A 20,251-nucleotide genomic window follows, 5' to 3' on the forward strand; every position below is an offset into this window, starting at 1 on the left:
TCCCTTGCCCCCTTCCAGACAGGTTACCCAGTGATACCATTGACAAATTGGCATTTAATTAATCCTAATGAATTATTTAGCAACTTCATTATCCAGCATCAGGAACTGATGAGAGAGCCGTGGCTGGTGGTGGGAGCCACGCACAGGGGTTGGGTGTCTCAAAGAGGAAGGGGCTGTGGTCACCAGCTGAAGGAGTCTTTAGGCCTCATCCACAGGAGCTGGCCCTGGTCCTGATGGGAGGCGGGGGTGAGGGCATCTGGGTTGGGCTCCTACTGGACTCCAAGGTGTTACCTCCCTACCTGTCTACATCTTAAACCAATAATGCCCCAGGCGAGTGTCATCTCCCACCCCTAGGGTTGAGCCCCCAGTACTCCCATCATGGTGGTGTCTCTTGTTTTGAGACCCTCTCCAGGTCAGGTGGCTCCTCCAGTCCTAAAGGGAAACAGTTGAGCTCTTGCTGGTGTGAGGGGGGAGCCAGACACCAACACCTCCCCTCCTCCGAGCCCCTCATTAACCCTTTCCTCTCCATTTCCCCGCAGGCATCCCTCCCCCATCTTCCGTCGGAGCCCGCAGCGGGGGAGGGGCGCCTCCGCCTCAGTCCGTGGAAGCCGGCACCTGGGCCTCTGCTCGCCTCGCCCTGCGGCCGGGCCCATGGCACTGTGAGCCGGCGAGGGAGCCCCGCTCGGCGCGGGGGGCGCCCGGCCCCCTCCCTGCCCCATGCACCCGCGGCTCTGAAGCCTGAGCGGGGCCGGGGGCCGGGCGGGGCCGGGGCCGCCGGAGGCATGGCGCCCGGGAACCCGTGGCGGCCGCCGTCGCTGCCGCTGCTGCTGCTGCTGACGCTGGCGGCGGGTGCGGGCGGCCTGGAGTTCGGCGGCGGCCCGGGGCAGTGGGCGCGCTACGCGCGCTGGGCCGGAGCGGCGAGCAGCGGCGAGCTCAGCTTCAGCCTGCGCACCAACGCTACTCGCGCGCTGCTGCTCTACCTGGACGACGGCGGCGACTGCGACTTCCTGGAGCTGCTGCTGGTGGAAGGGCGCCTGCGGCTGCGCTTCACGCTCTCGTGCGCCGAGCCCGCCACGCTGCAGCTGGACACGCTGGTGGCCGACGACCGCTGGCACATGGTGCTGCTGACCCGCGACGCGCGCCGCACGGCCCTGGCGGTGGACGGCGAGGCCCGCGCCGCCGAGGTGCGCTCGAAGCGGCGCGAGATGCAGGTGGCCAGCGACCTGTTCGTGGGAGGCATCCCACCCGACGTGCGACTCTCGGCGCTCACGCTCAGCACCGTCAAGTACGAGCCGCCCTTCAGCGGCCTCCTGGCCAACCTGAAGCTGGGCGAGCGGCCCCCCGCGCTGCTGGGCAGCCAGGGCCTGCGCGGCGCCGCAGCCGACCCGCTGTGCGCGCCAGCGCGCAACCCCTGTGCCAACGGCGGCCTCTGCACCGTGCTGGCTCCCGGCGAGGTGGGCTGCGACTGCAGCCACACGGGCTTCGGCGGCAAGTTCTGCAGCGAAGGTGAGCCTGGGGGGAGCCGCCGCTGGGTGCCTGGGCGCGGAGTGAGGGGCGGGAGAGTTGTCTGGGCCTGTAGGGGCGCCTGCGGCCCGCGGGCTCAGGCAAGGGGGCGAGTGAGTGTGTACCAGCACGCGAGTTGGGAGGGGCGTGTGAGGACGCCTGTCCCGAAGAGAGGGCGCGCGCGGTCAGCCAGTGAGCTGCAGGAGCTGAGGGGTGCTGAGGTTTGGCGTGGGCGTGGCCGGCCTGCGGGTCCCTTGTGGGCGCGGCCAGTGTGGGCGCGGCCTCGTGAGCCCATCCAGTGCCCCTCTCCCTGTCCCCTAGTGAAGGTCCTGTGGCGACCTGTGGGTACGGCTGTGTAGTCAGGTCCAACTAGCGAGAGGGTGAGGGCCGGCCCTTGAGGGCGTGTGGATCGGGTGGGTGACTGACTGTGAGGCGCCCGTGAGGGCTGGTGGATGTGATCTGTGTGGGCGGGGCCTATGTGATGCAGTGGGTGGGGCCTTGTGGGCGGGGACGGTGGGAGTCCTGTGAAGGAGTCCTGAAGACGGTGTGTGGGGCTTGTACCGCTGGGAGCTGTGTAGGGCTGTGAAGGAGAGGGGCAGCACGGGGTGGGCGGGGCCTGCGTGGGCCGTGGGTGGGGTCGGTGTGGGTGGGGTCGGTGTGGGCGGGGCCTAGGAAGCGGGCGCGTGGTCGGCCCAGGAGGGCGGGGCCGCGGTCTGAGGGTCAGCGCGTGGGTGGGAAGTACTGTCTGAGAGGCCGGCACTGGACCAGAGGATGAGGGCCCCGGACGGAGGGCGGTGGGCGCGGCGAGAAGGGCAGGGCGGCGCGTGCGAGGGCGGATGAGGGCGAGTGGGGTTCGCCAGGGTGACCGCACGCGCCAGGAGGGCGGGAACCGAGTGTTTTGAGAGTGAAGGAAGCCCGAGGGACAGGGTGGCTGAGGCCTCTCAGGCTCGTGACTAGAGTTGCTGGTTTTGTTGACGGGCAAAAAAAAATGGCTGGTCGTCTCTCCCGGGTGAGAAACTGGAAGTGGAGGCCTCTGTTTAAAACACTGGAGCCCTTGCGAACGTGGGGTGTGGAAGGGTGACTGGAGGGCTGGAGAGGGGTGGTGAGGACTCTGGAATATGGAATTGGATGTGGAATTGGGACTTGAAAAGGAGGTTAAGGGAGGGAGAGGTTCCGCAGGCTCCCGGGCTGCAAGAGGCTGCAGTGGGCGAAGTGAGGGGACAAGGTCGAGGGTGGCGCCAGGCCTGGGGTGGGCTGTGATTTTAGAGGGGGTGTGGGAAGGAGGGGTTTCGAGGCCCCTGTTGTACTTTGGTCTGGCTGGGGAGTCTGGGAGAGGTTCCCCATCAGTTTGGGGACGGGGCACGTGCATCTCCTGGTCTGTGGCAGCCGTTTTCTAGCAGATGTGTGCAGACAGATGAGCGTTCCGCTCCCCCGGCACCTCTAGAAGCTGGAGTACTTAGCAGTTGCGTGTGTGTCTGCCCTCAAGAGGTAGGGTCTTTGAGGAGTGTGTGTGCCCACAGACCAGCACGGCCCTTGGACTGCTTTGGGGATGGTGTCCTACTGGCTGGGACCTGCCTACAGCCATGGGAGGGGCCACATCTGCAGGTGTGGCTCTGGGCTTGGGAAGTCTGTGTTTTGATTATGTATCTGCAGTTGTGGTAGAGAAATATATAATGAAGGTTTTGGATGGCTCTTGGGAGTTGTTTGTACAGGGTTCGGTGATGTATCTTCAGGAACTATGTGTATTAAGTTAATCTGACACCTTCTCACCTTTTCTCCAAGGAGTGCAGGTGCTCCCTAAACTGTGAAATTGTGTGTCTGTGCGTGTTTGCTTGCACACAGTGGTGCGTGAGTCTGGCAGTGTGTATGTTACGTGTGAATGGTCTGTTTGAAAAGTAGTGTTTGCAAATAGAAGTCCTGTGCCTAGTAGAGTGAGTAGTACACAAGTGTAAGGGTGCGGGTGCTTGTGTAGGTATCCACGTGCGTGCGTTTTCATGTGAGACCTCAGTAAGACACCTGGACTTTATGAGGAATCTTTCATGACCTTTAACTTGATTCTCTGGTCCCTATGACCCCTCCCCTCCAAGCCTTCCTAAGAAAACAGGATGAACCACCCTTCTAACTTGATGGAAGGGAAATTTGAGCTACAGAGAGGCTACCGGTCCATGGTCTCACTGTGGCAGAATTGGCCTGGGTGTATGAAAAATGCAGCCAGAGGCCCCCGGGTCAACCAGAGCCCCCCTGGTCTACCAGAGCCTTTGTATTAATTCCCTGAAAGGATTCATTGGCCAGAGGCTCCCAGTAAGCCATACAAGATGTGTGCTTCTGGAAGCACATTGTGTGGTTTTGTGTCTGAGATGTGTTTGGGTCCCTGTGCGTGACAGGGATGGTTGTATCATGTGTATATGTGCTTGATGTGTATCAGTTGAATGTTTGTGGCAGCTGTGTTGGAGCTGTGAGAGGCAGTTGCGTATCTGACCCACTGTGTGTGTGTGTGTGTGTGTGTGTGTGTGTGTGTGTGTGACATCTGTGGAAGGAGTTGTGCTTTGTCTATGATAAAAAGGGAGGGATATTCATCTCTGAGTTCCCTGCACCTAATGTAGTACCTGGCACTTTGTGGGTGTTTGATAAAGATCTGTGGAATGACTGAAGAGATATTAACAAGTATTTGATAGAATAAAGGCTTGGGGTAAGGCTGTATGTGTATAGGAAACGATGTACGTGTGTATTTTCAGATATATGTTGTAGGTGGCCATGGTGGTTATAAACACTGATAAACACTGATTACATCTGGCGATGACAGGCACAGTGTGACAACTCTACTGATTCTCCTCCCCACCCATGACCTCATTCCCTCCCCTTATATTTGCTCCTTATTTCCTGGGCAGCTTTTGTAATATCCTGTGCTCATTACACTTCGTCTAGTACATTCCCATCCAGCCAGGGAGGACAGGAATGAGCTTCCACCCTTGGGTGTTGGGGTTAGGGTTGGAAGAATTTTTTTTTTTTGCGGTACGTGGGCCTCTCACTGTTGTGGCCTCTCCCGTTGCGGAGCACAGGCTCTGGACGCGCAGGCTCAGCGGCCATGGCTCACGGGCCCAGCCGCTCCGCGGCATGTGGGATCTTCCCGGACCAGGGCACGAACCCGTGTCCCCTGCATCGGCAGGCGGACTCTCAACCACTGCGCCACCAGGGAAGCCCTGAGATTGGGGACATTTTTGAAAGTCAGTAATTCACAGTACCCCTTCCAAATAGTAGTTATTTTTATATCTGTTTATTGTGAAAACATGACTCAAGGCTACTATGAATTCAGGAAAGCTTTTAGATGGCTTTGATGTTATATTTGCCATTGTGGTTAATCAAATATACATTAGGAAAAATAGTTTTAGCTTTATATGCAAGACATGCCAATCTGCCTTCAGATATTTGGTGTGCATATGGATTTGTGGATCCTTTGGACCACGCCCCCCGACCCCCGACCCTGCCCTGCCAATGCCTTCCTGGGTCTGGGCCTACCCGCTGACTGAGAACCTCCATGCTAGGAAATCTGTTTCTTTTCTCTGGGGCTCTGGCCACAGGTGATTGAAGACAGAGCTAAGTATGAGTCACTGAGTGTGTGTACTGCTGCTGATTGTCTGCCAAAGTGGGGATCAAATAGACTGGGATTTTGCATTGGTTTACATGTGAACTCCGCCTCGTGTCACTCATGTGTGGGGAGAAAGGGCTGAAAAGTGATCAAGGAAGAAGAGTGTACAGGTGTGTGTGGAATACCTCGAGTGGAGTGGGGATGTAGATGTATACGATGGAATGTCAGGTGCGTACCTCGCTTGGGGGAGAAATGAAATCAGTGGTAATGCGTGTGTTGGCAGGGAGATAGACGCATGGGTCTCGTATTTTGTAGGTTTGTTGGCAATTTAATTCAACAGATTGTTGTCAAGTCTTCCTTGGTGATAAGCCTCGTGTTGGGGGCTGAAGGTGAGTCAGACATGAAGAAGACACTGCTCAGGGAGTTGCCTGATTAATTGGGGAAGCAGATAAAAAAGCAGTCCAGGGTGTGGTTAAGAGCACAGATGCTGTAGTCTGGCTGTCTGGGCAGCGACCTTGGACTTAAGCCCTCTCTGCCCTGGTTTCCTTATCTGTAAAATGGGGACAGTAATAGTACCTACGTTACAGAGTTGTTTTGGAAATTAAATTGGCTAATTCATATAAAGTGCTTAGAATAGTTCCCAGCACATAGAAAGTGCTCAATAAATAATAACAAAAGAACAGCATGGCATATGCAGTGAGATGCAAAGAGATGCAGTGAGGCAGTGTAGCTTAGTGATTAAAGCATAGTCTTCTGAGGCTCAGATCTGAGTTTAAATCTGATTTCTCTACTCACTCAGCCTGTGAGTCAGATGAGTACTAACCTTCAGACTAATTTTTCCTGACCTGTAAAATGGGGATAAGCATGCTTATCTCACAGGTTTGTTTTGGGAACGAAATGAGTGTCTGGTACATAATTAGTGGTGTAAATGGTAGTTGTCATTATAAGCAGAGCGCTCTTGGGGTTTTGAAGACGGGGTGAATTTACAAGTCGGGGGTTAATAACAAAAGGCATACTATTTAAGACTGGCCTTGAATGTTGATCAGTAAACTTGGTGTGGGGAGGTTACACTACGCAATGGAACTAGTGAGGACAAAGGCGTGGAAGGGGGAAATGTACATCATGTCCTTAGAGGGGCACCAAGGAGTACAGGGAAAACAGTGGAATCTATAGCAGGAGAAGCAGGATGAGGCCAGGTCTTGGAGTTTTTCTTTTTTGGGGGCGTGCCGTGAGGCTTGTGGGATCTTAGTTCCTCAACTGGGGATCGAACCTGGGCCCCTGGCAGTGAAAGCACTGAGTTATAACCAGTGGACCACCAGAGAATTCCTCAGGTCTTGGAATTTTGACTTAAATCATTCACCTAACATTTATTGGATGCTGTGTATAGAGTATTGGTAAATGGAGCCGCAAAAGAATTTTGAGCAGGCACGTGAGTAAGAAGAACTGTGTTTTGGAAGCTGGGAGTGAAGGGTAGAATGGAATATGGAGGGCAGAGTCATGCGGTGGAGGATCAGTGGGAGATGGTTCAGGAAAGGGATATTGGGGCCCTGACTCTCGGCTGTCTTGGGGACTGGCAAGGAATGGTGGTGGCAGCAGTGGTGGCAGTAGCAGCAACAGTGGCTGAGAGCTGTTGCTGAGACTGAAGCTGTAGGACTCTGCCTTTCGCACGTGGAGGGGCAGAGGTGATGAGGTTTCAGGTTTGCTTGCTCGGAAGGATGGCGGTGGGAGTTGCGGGGAGGGAGAAGTTGGGGGCGGGAGGTTTGAGCCACAGATCATGCACCTGTCTTGGTGTTCCTGGACAGAGGCATCCAGACAGTTGGAAGTGTGAGACCAGAGCTTTGAGTTGAAGATGGGGCTGCAGGTAGAGACCTGGGAGCCACGTGTGTGGAGAGAGAGTATTTGAAGCTTTGGGGTCAGATGAAGTGGCCAAGGAGAAGGTGAAGAGACTTCAGGGGGGCTCATTTGGGAGGAGGAGGGAGAGGAGTGGCTGCAGACTCAGGGAAGGAGCAGTTAGAACAAAAAGTAAATCGGATACACAGTCAAGGGAGGAGAGAGCGGGGCCTCACAGCTAGTGGGCATTTGCTGGGTGCCTTGAAGGCATGACCACCCCGTGAGATGTAAGAGCTGGGATCTGAACCGAGCTGACTCCGGGGCCCCCCACCTTCTCCATGCTGCCTCCGAAAAGGAGAGTCAGTCAGTCAGCTGTGTCCGTGGATGACCTGCATTTGGCTTACTGGAGGTGCCTAGGGACAGCGTTTCATTAGAAACCAGCAACCACCCCAGATTCCTTGGGCCACAGCTTCTCCTTTCAGCCACTGTGTGATGAGGGTGTTCCTGTATTTGTCGTCCCAGCAGTGAGAGAGGGCGGTGGAAATCGATCAGGAAACTCACAGGCTTCCGGAGCCCGCGGGGAGGAACTCACCCTGGAAAGTGGGGCATTATCCCATTAAAATACACAGCTCACTAGCATTTACAACATTTCAGATGGAAATCTTTTAAAACTATGTTGCACACCTCTCTGCCTCCCTAAGCATATTTGGAATGTGATTTAACCTTTTCTGGGTGACTCAGGATGTCGCTATTCCCCTCAGGTATTGCACCGGACTGTCACACAGTGGTTCCTTTGTTGAGGTTTGTCCCTGGCTGAAATGATGCCTGACTTTTGAGTTCTTATGTTAGCTTTTTCTAGTTTTTCCACCTCTGCCCTGAGGAGGAGTTGTCAGGTAACAATCCATATCCCTCTCTCTCTCTCCCTATTTGTGAACTTGGAAATCAGCATTCCCAGCATGTTAGAATTGTATGTTGCTAAGAGGGAGTGGATTCTGGATTGGGTCTGAGAGGCTCTCCTATGAGAAAATAACAGTTTCTTTTTGTTTGTTTGTTTGTTTTTGCAGTACGCGGGCCTCTCACTGTTGTGGCCTCTCCCGTTGCGGAGCACAGGCTCCGGACGCGCAGGCCCAGCAGCCATGGCTCACGGGCCCAGCCGCTCCGCGGCATGTGGGGTCTTCCCGGACCGGGCCACGAACCCGTGTCCCCTGCATCGGCAGGCGGACTCCCAACCACTGCGCCACCAGGGAAGCCCCCAAAATAACAGTTTTTTAATGCATAACTGTTATCATGTCAGTTTTGGCTGCTCAGAACTGTTTCTTTTCTTTGGTTCTGGTCTTCATCCCTGTCCTTGATAATGAATCTGCTGGAATCCCCAGTTCATGTTGGCCAAGACAATGCCATTTATGCCCTCGGGGGAGGCACTCAAGACCTGTGTGTATGAAAGTTGAGTAAATGAAGTCACATATGTGGACTCACTCTGTCAGCTCTAACATCTCATACCTGTGGTCCTGACAGTTTCTGCTGTTGGAAACGGCTCTAGGCAGAATGGGATGGACAGCTCGAGAGCTGTGCAGAGAGCGACTGCTGTAAGATCCCAGAGATGAGATAGATGCTCCCAAGGAAAGCCTCCTGTGGCAGAAGGGTTAAGAGCATGGGCTGACGGGTTTAATCCCGGCTTTGCTACTTGCTAGCTGTGTGAACTTGGACAGTTTGCTGAATTGCATTGTTCTTCAATGTCCTACTCTGTAAAATGGAGGTCATGTGTTGTTGTAGGACTAAATCAGTTAATACATGGAAATCCTTTACAATGTGCCAGGCACTATTCTAAGTGATCAATAAATGCTACTATTATTATTAACCCTCGTGGTCAGAGAAGGCTTCAAGGAGGAGGTGGGACTTGGCTATAGATCTTGAAGGATGACTGAGTGAGATTTGTGGAGGTAAAGGAAAGACCAGGGTTTCCCCGCCAGGAAAATGGTCTAAATGAGGAGTCCAGAGGGTGTGAGTCGAGTGTATCAGACCAAGGTGGTTGTGCTTTATGGGAAATAAAATCAGAACTGTAGATTAAAGCCAGCTTCTAGAAGTCCTGAACTTCAGGCCAAGAATGCAGCCCATCGAGGGCTTCCCTGGTGACGCAGTGGTTGAGAGTCCGCCTGCCGATGCAGGGGACATGGGTTCGTGCCCCGGTCCGGGAAGATCCCACATGCCGCGGAGCGGCTGGGCCCGTGAGCCTGCGTGTCCGGAGCCTGTGCTCTGCAATGGGAGAGGCCACAACAGTGAGAGGCCTGCGTACCGCAAAAAAAAAAAAAAAAAAAAAGAATGCAGCCCATCGAAACTTTTAAAGCCAGACAGATTTGGTTCAGATTTTGACTCTGTCCGTCACCACCAGTGTGACCTTGGGTAAGTTTCTTCCACTTTCTGAGCCTTGATTTCCCCGTCTTTACAAGGGAGTAATAGTAGTATCTGTTGATGGGGTAGCACGGAAACGAGGCACAGAAAGAGCCAGGCACATTTGAAGTGCTGGGTAAGTGAGAAGTGTTCACTTCTTATTTTTTATTCATTCAACAAACACAGGCATGCCTTTTTCTGAGCCAGGAACTGTGTAAGCAGCTGGATATAGAGAGATGAATGAGACGTTGTCCTTCCTCTTGGAGATCTCACAGTCCAGCCAGGAAGCAGACGTGGAAACACAATCGCAATAGAGATGCGATAAGTGAAATAACAACCCGAGCTACATATCGAGAACTGGCACAAAAGAAGGATGGCTAGGAGGTCAGTTCAGAACACAGACCAGTGTATACTGACTTGGTCTGAAAGCGGGAGTCGACTTTCTCAGGCAGCTGAGGGTGAGAGGAATGAGGATGGAGAAGGGTGTTTCAAGCCGAGGGAATAGTATGTGCAGAGACGCGGCGTATTAGGGAAAGGGGGAGAAACTGGGTGTGGCTGAAGCCCGGACTGTCGCAGGAAAGGAGGTTGGAGGGAGGCATGGTCAAACCCAGAGGGACTTTCCTGAGAAGATTGGACTTGATCCTGTAGGCCCTGGGAAGCCTTGAAGAGTTCTAAGCAGGGTTGTGACTCAGTTGGACCACTTTGGTGGTGCTTGGACTGTGACTTGCAGGATAAGAAGACTGGCTGTAGGGGGAGATCCTTTAAGAGGCTTATTAATGTTCCGAGGAGAGGACCTGATGAGGGTCTGGCCTGGGGGCTTTGCTGATGGTGATGGAGGGATGAAAAGTGTTTCTAGGAGTCGAGTCGAGCTTTTAGAGTTTTACAAGGTGGAACTGATAGGACCTGGTGATTGGTGTGAAAAAAAAAGAGCAAGGCTGATTTCTGGGTGTCTGACCTGATCCGGGAGTGCAGGCAGGAGGAACGGGCTTACGGGGGCGAGGGTTTTGAGGTCCATCTTGGACATGAGGACATTCAGCCCGTGAGACACTCAGGTCAAGCTTCTCTGAAGGCAGATCAGGAGCACAGAAGAGAGGTTTGTACCCAAGCTACTGAAAAGTTCTGACCGTGTGTGTGTGCATGTGCATGTGTGTTGATCATGGCAGTACTTGTCAGGTGTATCTGGTACATGTGCCCAAGTGCGAGGCTGGGCATGGGCCGGGGGACCAAACAGCAGGAGGCTAATGAAGGAAACCGGGGGTCAGGGGTGAGCATGGGGGCTCTGATGACCTAGGAGCACAGTGGACAAAGGCAGAGGTGATTTTGCGCTCCTGGGCAAGTGTCCTTTTCTTTGCAAAGGAGGTAGGTAACACACCAAGCTTGTGAGGGCTGCTGGGGAGCTGATGCGGACAACACACATCGAGGGTCTGTACGGTGTCTGGCAAGTGGCTAACTCTTGGCCTCTCTGGAGCCTGACAGAGTGTGGGGCACATGCTGGGTGTTCAAGAAGCGCTGGTTGAAAGCAGTGCCTTTGCTGAAGGCAGGGAAACGGGAGTTTCCTTGCAGCGGGTGGAGATGTCAAATGCGGCTTTAGTGGTGGGTTGGGTGTCAGGAGCTGAGTGATTGCAGAGCGCACGGCTGGGGGTGCAGGACTGGCCCCCAGGGAAGAGGCCAGGGATGAAAATACAGGTTTGGGGGTCCCTTAGCCACGAAAGTGCACTCTCATGGAGGAGTGCGGGAGAAGAGAGAGGAGTGTGGAGGGCCCGGGGCTGAGCCTGGAAGGGCCCGTGATGGCAGGTGAGGGGCACAGATGAATCAGCAGAAAGCGAAAGGCAGCCGAAAAAGAGAGGCCAGTGAGTCCCCAGGGCCCCCTCTGCGAAGCCAGGAGAGGGGAGACTCATGCAGGCAGCAGGCTGTACTTGGTCGTCTGACCTTCCTGAGCATAGCACGACCCACATTTGTGGCAGGTGGGAATAGGGTTTGAAATCCGCGCCATGTCGGGTGATGTGCCTCCTTGTCTGTGCAGGAGCTGGAGAGATGAGTGTGCTGACCGACCAGGGCCCCAGCACACTGCGACAAGGAGATCCGGACATAGGGCTGCTCTCGGGAGCCCAAGGGTTTTCCCGAGGGTCCCTTCCTAGCCAGCTCCCCTCCCCACCATAAATGTCACGTGATTCAGTTTATTTAAGGAAATCATTGTATACATGGCTTTTGGGGGATGCAGCTGTCAGGTAAAAGAAGCTCTGTGTTGTATAGAAGTGTGTTTGTAACACACGTGGATATGTAAAGGCTTGTGTGTGTAGGTTTAGAAAACAGGAGACCGATAGATGGATAGATAGCAAAAGGGGGCTGTGTTCCTCCTGGGGGCTGTGTCTCTAGCCCCTGGAGGGAGTGTGGGGTGGTGTGGTGTGTGCATCTCATATTATGTATTAGGTCACAGCGTGCGTATGGATTCTGCATTCAGCCTGTGTGTGTGTATTGTGGGCGTGCTATAAGGTGTGACAAATGACAGTGTGTGTTTCTGGAGTTTAGCTAACCCCCTAAGAGCGGATGAGAAGAGAACACAAAGTGAGGCTGGAGGTAGGAGATGGTGTGTGCACACGGGCATGAGTGTGTCCTGAGGAGCTGTTTGTGTGTACACGTGTGTATCCCGGGTCCACATACGTGTGCTTGCGTGCGTGTGTGTTTGCCCAATGGGTCTGTTTGTTTGTAGGTTGTGCTGTTCCTTTTCCCCCTGTTGCCTCCTCTAAAGGCTCCCCGTAGGTGGGCAGGTCAGAAATGTTTGCAGAGGGGCCTTCTTGGCCCTCTTATAGAGCAGGCCGGAGCCCAGCCTGCTTGAGCTTAGTTGAAGGAACCCTCTCTCCTACCTTCCTTCCTTCTTTCTTGATCTCTTTGGTGAGCCCCAGGGACAGGCCCAGGCAGGCCCCTGAGAGGTGAGGGCTGACTGCCCAAAGGCTGTGGCATGACAGAGGGATGGGCCCAGTCTGGCCGCCTGAAGTGGCCCATCTGGCCTGGGGACCCTTTGCCACACCCAGCTGTTGAGAAGGCATTTATCCCAGAATCACAGAACCGGAGCCAGAAGGGTCCTCAGAGGGGCTCTAGTCCACCCGTCTCATTTTTGCAGAGGAAGTAATAGGGGCTCAGAGAGACTGGGCGACTGGGATGGGAGTCACACGGCACTCTGAGGCAGAAGCTGTGTTTTCTGAGTACGCTGACTTTTCTCCCCCGACAGCGTGGCGGTGGGGAGTGCTTGGGCCCGAGTGTGCAAGGCTTCAGGTTTGAGTCGTGTGAGAGATTATGCATGTCTCTGCATCATTAAGTGCCTATGTGTGTCAGTGTGTCACTGAGGGTGAGCCCGGCGTGAGCGTGTCCCCATCTGTCTCTGAGACGCGATGGAGTGCGGGGGTGGGGGGAGCGTGCTGGGGGAGTCTGGGCGCCTGACTGCTGCTCCTGGCTCTGCCTCTGATTTCCCATGTGACCTTGAGCGGTTACCTCCCTGTCCTGGGCCTCAGTTTCCTGAAGTGTAACTCGAGGCTCATGTCCCCTTGGACTGTGTGACCCTGTGTGTGAGGCTCTGACTCAGGGAACAGCTTGGTCTCTGTCTCATCCCCGCAGGGCCTTCCTGTGGGTGACTTGGGTCCGGGCCTGGGGGTGCTAGGGGACCTTGGACCCACCTTCCATCACTCCCCCCGGAGCCCTGTCCTTGGTACCCTCGCTAACTGTCCTCCTTTGTTTCTCTCCTTCTGCATCCCTCTTCCTGAACCTCGCCGGCCTGTAGAGGAGCATCCCATGGAAGGTGAGTGGTACCTCTCGGTCGCTGGGGTGGCAGATCAATCGCCAGGGGGGCCTGGTGGTTCCCTCCCCCGCCCATGTGTGGGGCCCCCGGGGAAGGATGTCTGGATGTCCTCTTGGCTGCCTCGGCCCACCTCTCACCTGGTCCCTCTTTCTGGTTTGCTGGGGAGAACTGCCTGGTAGAGGCCATCCCTGCATTTGCCTGTCTTCAGCACATCTGCCCACCGGCCTTTCTTCTTTCCTGGGAGGAGACCAGACTGGGGGTGGAGCTGGAGGGATGGGGCTGGAGCCTTCAGAAGTGTCCAGAAATGATTGAGGAGATGTGTTTTTGCCCAGCCCAGCTGAGGAAGCTTAGAAAGGCCACGCTGCCAAGGGATGGGGTGTGGTCGGGGTTGGTGCTTGGGTGGAATCCGCTCCGAGGTCTGAAGAGTGCAGGCAGAGGCAGGGGGGTCGGGTCCCTGGGTCAGAGGATGTGGGCTGGGGGGCAGCTTCTCCTCTTTGACACACTTGTAGTCCCCTGTCCCCTGTCCCACGGGCTGGCCTAGGTAGGTAGGGGTGGTCTGCTTCTTCCTTCAGCCCAGGCCCGGGGAAGGGCGGGGAACGTGCCTCGCTTCGGGGTCTCTCTGTCCATTCTTTCCCTGTCTTGTGCTTCATTTGCCTTCTCTCTCTTTCTGGTTTTTGTCTTTGCCTCTCCTTTTCTCCAGGGTTCTGTCCCTGGACCTCTCTCTTTGTTTCCGTCCTTCCCCAGGCTCTCTCTGTGTTCCTGTCTGAACCTTCTCTCACCGTGCTTTTCCCTGTTTCTTTTCCTTCTTCGAGGTGGACCACGTCAGGGAGGGAAGACGGGGCTGAATGGTCCAGGCTTGACAGCTGGGCTGCAGGGGAGCTCATGTGGCCCGCACAGGGCGGGCACGCAGCGGGCTGGGAGGGAGATAGGACCCCAGTCACCAAACCTGCCCCACACTTTCTTCTTGGAGTAGCGGGTGTGGGAAGCATGTGCTCAGCCTCAGGCTGGGAGCTCCCCGGGCCTGGCCCTGCCCTGGATGCAGGAGTCCGGAGAAGGAAAGAAGGGGCTGGAATCCACTTTCCCTGGTGGTGTCCATGGTTTGGCTTGTCTCTCTCTCTAATGTCCCTTCTCCTTGGGTGCCCTCAGGTCTCCCGATCCCTCTGGGCAGGCACCCGTGTGTGTGCGTGTGTGTGTGAATCTGCATGCACACTGTTCACGCAGCTCTGCTGCTCTGTTGTGTCTGGGTGTCTTTGTGCACGTCTGTACACGTATGCCTGTGTACATGTGTCTGAGTGTGTGTGGAGGTGTGTGCCCCTCCAGCATCGTGTCTTCTGTGGCATGGCCCACATCTCCGTGTGCCTCTGTAGGAGCGTCTGCATCTGTGTCTGCATCTGTCCTGTCTGTGTCTGCCTCTCCGTGCGTCAGTGTTTACCTCTGTGCGTGTGTGAGAGAGAGTCTGCGTGTCTGTGTGGATGCAGCCTTCCGAGGGCTGGAGATAAGATTTAGTGCTGATGTGACTTTTACTTGCTCTTGATGTCATGTCTCCTCCGGAACAAAGGGAGAGATGGAGGAGAAAGAGAGGGGAAAAGGGTGGAGGAAAGGGGCTCGGGGGGAGGGAACAGGGGGCAGACAGACAAGAGGAAGGAGAGGGGGTAAGTAGAGGCTGGAAGAGGAAGGACACAGTGGAGGGCGGGGCAGAAAGGGGAGAAATGGGGAGGGGGAGAAGGCCAGCCCAGGAGAAGAAACCGGAGGGCTGCTGTGGGGAGGAACAGTGGCCTGGAGCTGAAGGGGAGGAAAAAGGAAACAGTTCTTCTCCAAACAAGTAGAATCGTAGAATAGAGGGACAAGACGGGAAGCTGGGCTTTGGGGACAAGTGGGGAATGAGACCACTTAGCCATCTCTTGGGGGCGCCATGGTGGCCTGCTGGTCTGGATGTGGCCCTTCATGTGCTTGCAGGTCAGTGGCTGTGCAGGGGTGTGTGTCTGAGGCTGTGTGTGTGTGTGTGTGTGTGTGTGTGTGTGTGTGTGTATACACCCAGGGATGTGATGCATCTGTGTGTCTCTGTGTCATGGCTGCTTGTGTGTCTCACAGTCTTGTCCCCTATAACCCTCTTCCTTCTTTCGACGTTGGTCCTCCCTGGGGTTTTGTCAGGAGGGTAAGCGGGCTGGCCTTTTCCCCTTCCCCATTTCTCCCCATTTCTCCTCTTTCTGCCCCTCCCTCCACTGTGTGAGACTGAGAGTGGGGAGGTGGGTCTGGTAGGTGGTGGCTTCACGGGGGGTGGGCTGGGGGACTCCTTGGTGGCATTACGCTCTGGACTCTGCAGGTCCCTCTTCAGGTCTCTGAGTCCTCCGTGCCTTCACCCTCTTGTCTGGTCCTTCGACGCTGTGCCTCAGGCCTAGCTTTCTCCCAGGGACCCAGCCATCCTGCTCCACAGGCCCCTGCCGAGCATCTCCTTTTGGGGATCCTGGTCGCCCCACCCCCTTCCCCCTAGCCTTTTGTAGCGGGGAGAGAAGACCCAGAAGCAGCCAGATAAAGTGCCCTAGGAGAGGACCCTTGGTAATGCCATCCATCACTACTAGCCTCTTCTCCAGTGGCTGGAGGAGGGACTGATGCCACAGGTAGAGGTGGGGAGGGGTGTAAGGAGGGGGGCCGGGGCATGGGGAGAGCAGAGATTTCAGGCCAGGGGCTGAGGCAGGCTTTAGGGAGAGCACCCCCGGGCCAGGCTGGGCTGAGCCTCAGGTAGACGGGGCAGGGAACCGGCCTCCCCTTCCCCAAGATGGCTGGTGCTGTCGCTCCTGAGGGAGCTGAGCAGCTGGTTGCCGTGGCGACAGAGGGAGAGTGCCGTATGCTAATGAGGCTGGCTGGGAGCTGGGCAGTGGAAGGGTCTGCGAGGCAGAGATGCCACTCCTCCACAACAGTGGTACAGGCGGAAGCCGGGACAGGAGGCAGGTTCACAGGTCCCTCGGCTCCTGGGCCTGGAAGAGTTGGATGAGGGGTTAGCGCTCTGAGTCTGGGTCCTGGATTTAGGGGGTTTGGTAGATGCTGGTAGTTTTGGGGGAGAGAGTTGGTGGGGGGCGTTCGGAGCAAGGAATAAGACTTGGTCCAAATGCTTGGGTCCCCTCGGGTTTTGTGGATAAAACCTGTGCCTTCCCAAGAGCTGTTTTGTCCTGAGGCAGCCCTTAGCTGTGGCCCCCTCCCCCGACTGGCCTCAGACCCAGCACTGGGGAGAAACCAGTGTTGCCCGAGACAAGAAGGGGGCAACATGAACCATCTACCCAAATCTTCCACAGGATCCAGGCCCCTGGCCCCTGGCCATGCCCTTCTGGCCTTTTTGCTGCTTTTCTTTCGGGAACCCAGGCATCCTGGCCCTCAGCCTTGCCCCAGAGACACCTGGAGCGCTTTTCCCTATCTTGCATCCTGGTCCCGGCTTTCTACCCCCAGGGCCCACCTCTCACGGCCTCAGCAGCGGGGATGGTTTCCAAGGGTGAGGTGGTGCTGCAGGGCTGTTCCTTCCCCATCCTCTTGGCCAGACACCACGGGTGCAGGGATGGGGGAGGGAGGGCTGAGGTTCGGTGGGGCTGGTCATCTCAGGGAGCCCTGGGGTCTCAGCTCAGCTGTGGGGCATGGTGCTGCCAGCCTCTCTGGGGGAGAGTGTTCCTTGGCTGATGCCTTCTGGGGACTGAGGTACTGGTCCAGTGGGCCAAAGTCTCTCCCCCTAAGGCTGAGGGGGGCCCCAAATCAGGGCTGACCAGGCTCTCTCAAGGGACCAAGGCACCCCTGAAAAAAAATCCCAGACAATCTTGCTCTCAGTCTTGGCTGTCGGGCTTCTGTTTTCCCTTTTCAAAATTCAGCTTTTGGGTCACCTCAGAGAGGGCCTGTCCAGAGAAAGGGGGTCCGTAGAATAGTTTCGAATGAGGTGTGTCGACCTCTCAGAGAGTTGGGGCTCCCGCCCATGGGTCTTGGCTGCCCTCTTTGGTCTTTGCTGTCCAAGAGTGCTGGCCTGGACTCCCAGTCCTCCCTATGGAAGGATCCAGGCCCCCATCCTTGCTCCAGTGTTTCCCTAGATTCTGTTTTCTCCAACCTGCTGTCTCTCTAACTTTGTCCTCCTGAATCCCAGTTTCCTCGTAGAATCCGGGTGGGCAGGGTGCCTGTTACCCATTCGGAGGCTGTTGGGAGGGGTGGACCTGGACAGATGCCTTTCCACAGCCCCCTTTGGTGGGAGATTCCCTCTAGGCCCAGGCTCTTCGTACCCCCGTCTCCCCGGTCTCTGCCAGGCTCGTGGGGTAACGGGATGGGGTGTGGGGGGGTTGGAAATCCCTCTTGTCTGCTCAATCCCGCGCTAACAGGACACTCTCTCTCTCTCCAGGTGGCTTTGATTTTTGTGTCGTGTTTTATTTTCTCCTCCATCTGAATCGTTTTTCTCGTTGACCGTTTTTTTTTCTCTCCGCCTCCCGGAAGAAAAAAAAAAAGAAAAAAAGAAAAAGGAAAAAGCAGCCCTCCCAGCCTCATGCTTCTCCTCCTTTTCCTTTTTTTTTTTCCGGCAAGAAGAAAAAAAAAGAAACCAAAATCTCCTCTCCCCCTGCAGTGCCTCCCTGCCCCAGTCCTTCCTCTGGCTCTGCCTGTACCCCCCTCACCGTCTCCGGCACCCCCCTTCTCTCTCTCTCTCTCTCTCTAGCCCTGCTTCTCGTGCCCTCCACCCTCTGTTTCGGCATCGGGCCCCTTTCCTCAGCTCTGGGCTGGGGGCTTTCCCCCGATGTCTGTCACAAGTTAAAAAGGGTTTTTAAATTGTGGCAGCAAAAGCTTTTTTCTCCCCTCTCTCTGGCTGATTTTGATGACTCGTGTTTTCTTTGTTTCTTTCCCCTTTTCTTTCTTTTTTCTTCTTTTATTGTCTCCTTTCTTTCTTTCTCTCCTTCCCTTTCCAAGGTCCGGCTCACCTGACGTTAAACAGCGAAGGTATGGTTTGAAGTTCTGGCTTGGTTTGGATTGGATTGGATGGCCCCCAACCTGCACCTGGATTTTCTGTCCACCCCCGCCTTGTCCCCCTTCCCCCTCCTCCACTTGTCCCGCCTCCTTCCTGCCTTCCTACCCCCTTCCTCTGCCTTGTCTTTATTTTATTTGGGCGCCGGGGTGGGTGGGGGCTGGTCCCCGTGTGTGCTCTCCCCCTCCCACCTCCCCCGACACACGCCATCCACCCTCATCCCACCTTGGTTTCTGACATCAAGAGATGTTTGAACTCCTGCCGTTGTCTCCAGTCACCTCTTTGCGTTTTCCTGATAGTGTATCTTGCTTTTTTTTTTCCTTTCTTTCTCATGGTGGTGTTTTATTTCCTTCTGCTCATTCTGCTCATTCTTTCTTTTCTGTGAACCCAAATAAAAAGAGAAAAGCATGGGCTGGAGGAAGTGGATTTTAGGGGCAGCCTCATTCCCCTCACCCTGCCGCTGTGGGATTCCCCCTTTCCACAGCTGTGCCCCCCACCCCCGTACACCCTCACCCTTGTGTCTTTTGGATGTCTCCTGACCCTATTTGACAGATGAGGACATTTAGGTCCAGAGAGATGAAGTGACTTGCTAGTGATTATGCAGCGTTTAATTGGTGGTTCCGTTGGGACTGCTCATCTATTTTTAGCCTCCCTTCCACCGAGTCTTTACCATCCTTAAAAGCCCTGGTGTTCGGCAAACCTGGAGACAGACCCCAGGAGTCCTGACTTGATCCCCCAGCTCTGACCTCCCTGTTGCTGACTCCCTCCCAGATCCTCAGGCACTGCTTCCCTGCCCCGGTGGTCCTCTGTTGGGGCTCATCTTCCATAGGGACAGGGTGGTGTCCTTAGCCTATAGGCAGGAGAAGCCTACAGGATGAAGGCTGGGCTGTGGGGAGAGACTCAGATCGGGAATTTGGGATGGATTTAGGTCTGGGGAGGTAGAGGCCTGGGATTCTTGCAGGGATGTGAAATTATGGTAAGAAATGTGGGGAAAGAGGAAGTCCCGAGTGGGGAGTCAGGGCCTGGTGGGTTTACTCACATCCTTCTTGCACCTCAGTGCCTGGTTCTGGGTTTCCTGACTGTGGCTCACCTTTGTCCTCGATGAAGCCCTGAAGGATCCCTAAAGCCACCCCTCCACCTCCCGAAAGGCCACAGCCCAGGTGTTATTCTAGCTTCAGTTCTGGGGATTGGGGTTGGAATAAGGGCCCAAACACGGACTTTTTTTTTTTTTTTTTTTTTTTTGCGGTACGCGGGCCTCTCACTGTTGTGGCCTCTCCCGTTGCGGAGCACAGGCTCCAGACGCGCAGGCCCAGCGGCCATGGCTCACGGGCCCAGCCGCTCCGCGGCATGTGGGATCCTCCCGGACCGGGGCATGAACCCGTGTCCCCTGCATCGGCAGGTGGACTCTAAACCACTGCACCACCAGGGAAGCCCCCAGGACTTTTTTTTTTTTTTTTTTTTTTTTTTTTTTTTTTTTGCGGTAGGCGGGCCTCTCACTGTTGTGGCCTCTCCCCTTGCGGAGCACAGGCTCCGGAGCACAGGCTCAGTGGCCATGGCTCACGGGCCTAGCCGCTCTGCGGCATGTGGGATCTTCCCAGACCGGGGCACGAACCCGTGTCCCCTGCATCGGCAGGCGGACTCTCAACCACTGCGCCACCAGGGAAGCCCGCCCCCAGGACTTTTAAACTCCATTCTTGGGTTCCCCTTAAGAACCAGCTCGTGGGATCTGGCAGTAGGTGTGGTGCCTGGGAGCCGCTGGTCAGGGCTGGGTGGAGAACTTAAGGCAGCCTGGAGGCCAGACGTGGTGACGCGTGCCTGCGGGACTCTGCAGGCCTGGGCTGGGGCCGCTGGGCGGTGGCGAGCGGGAAGTCCTCCCCGAGAAAGGCCTTCCCACATCCACTGTGAGCTCAGCCAGGCAGGACCTCCTGGTGTGCGCAGCCCTGCTGAGGGCACAGTGGAGGGACAAGGAGCAAACAGAGCGCGTGGCCCTGCCCCTGGGAAGCCCCGCGGCCTAACTGGCCAAGAAGTGGATGAAGGCAACGTTGAGAGCACTCACTGCAGTAAAGGAACAGGTGTAGAGGGAGAACCAGCTTGCCTCGAGGATGGGCAAACAGAAGAGGGCTTTGGTGCGGGAACGGGGCAGTTTTGGAAGAGGGGTGCTCTGTCAGGCTGT

General features: G+C 55.7%; 1 protein-coding gene across 8 annotated transcripts in view; it reads left to right on the forward strand.

Annotated features, from left to right (window-relative positions):
• Positions 1-782: 782 nt before the first annotated feature.
• NRXN2 (neurexin 2) overlaps positions 783-20,251 on the forward strand; it is a gene marked incomplete at its 5' end in the record, with an annotated part of 99,938 nt that continues 80,469 nt past the window's right edge. For all 8 annotated transcript variants that reach the window (XM_079708407.1, XM_079708416.1, XM_079708414.1 and 5 more), the window contains 3 exons: positions 783-1,506; positions 13,083-13,100; positions 18,024-18,053. In XM_079708407.1, coding sequence (XP_079564533.1) covers positions 783-1,506; positions 13,083-13,100; positions 18,024-18,053 — 772 coding nt within the window. The remainder of the gene's footprint in view (positions 1,507-13,082; positions 13,101-18,023; positions 18,054-20,251) is intronic.

The sequence above is a fragment of the Hyperoodon ampullatus genome (genome assembly GCF_949752795.1).
Source record: "Hyperoodon ampullatus genome assembly, chromosome: 7".
NCBI classification, from domain to species: Eukaryota; Metazoa; Chordata; class Mammalia; order Artiodactyla; family Ziphiidae; genus Hyperoodon; species Hyperoodon ampullatus.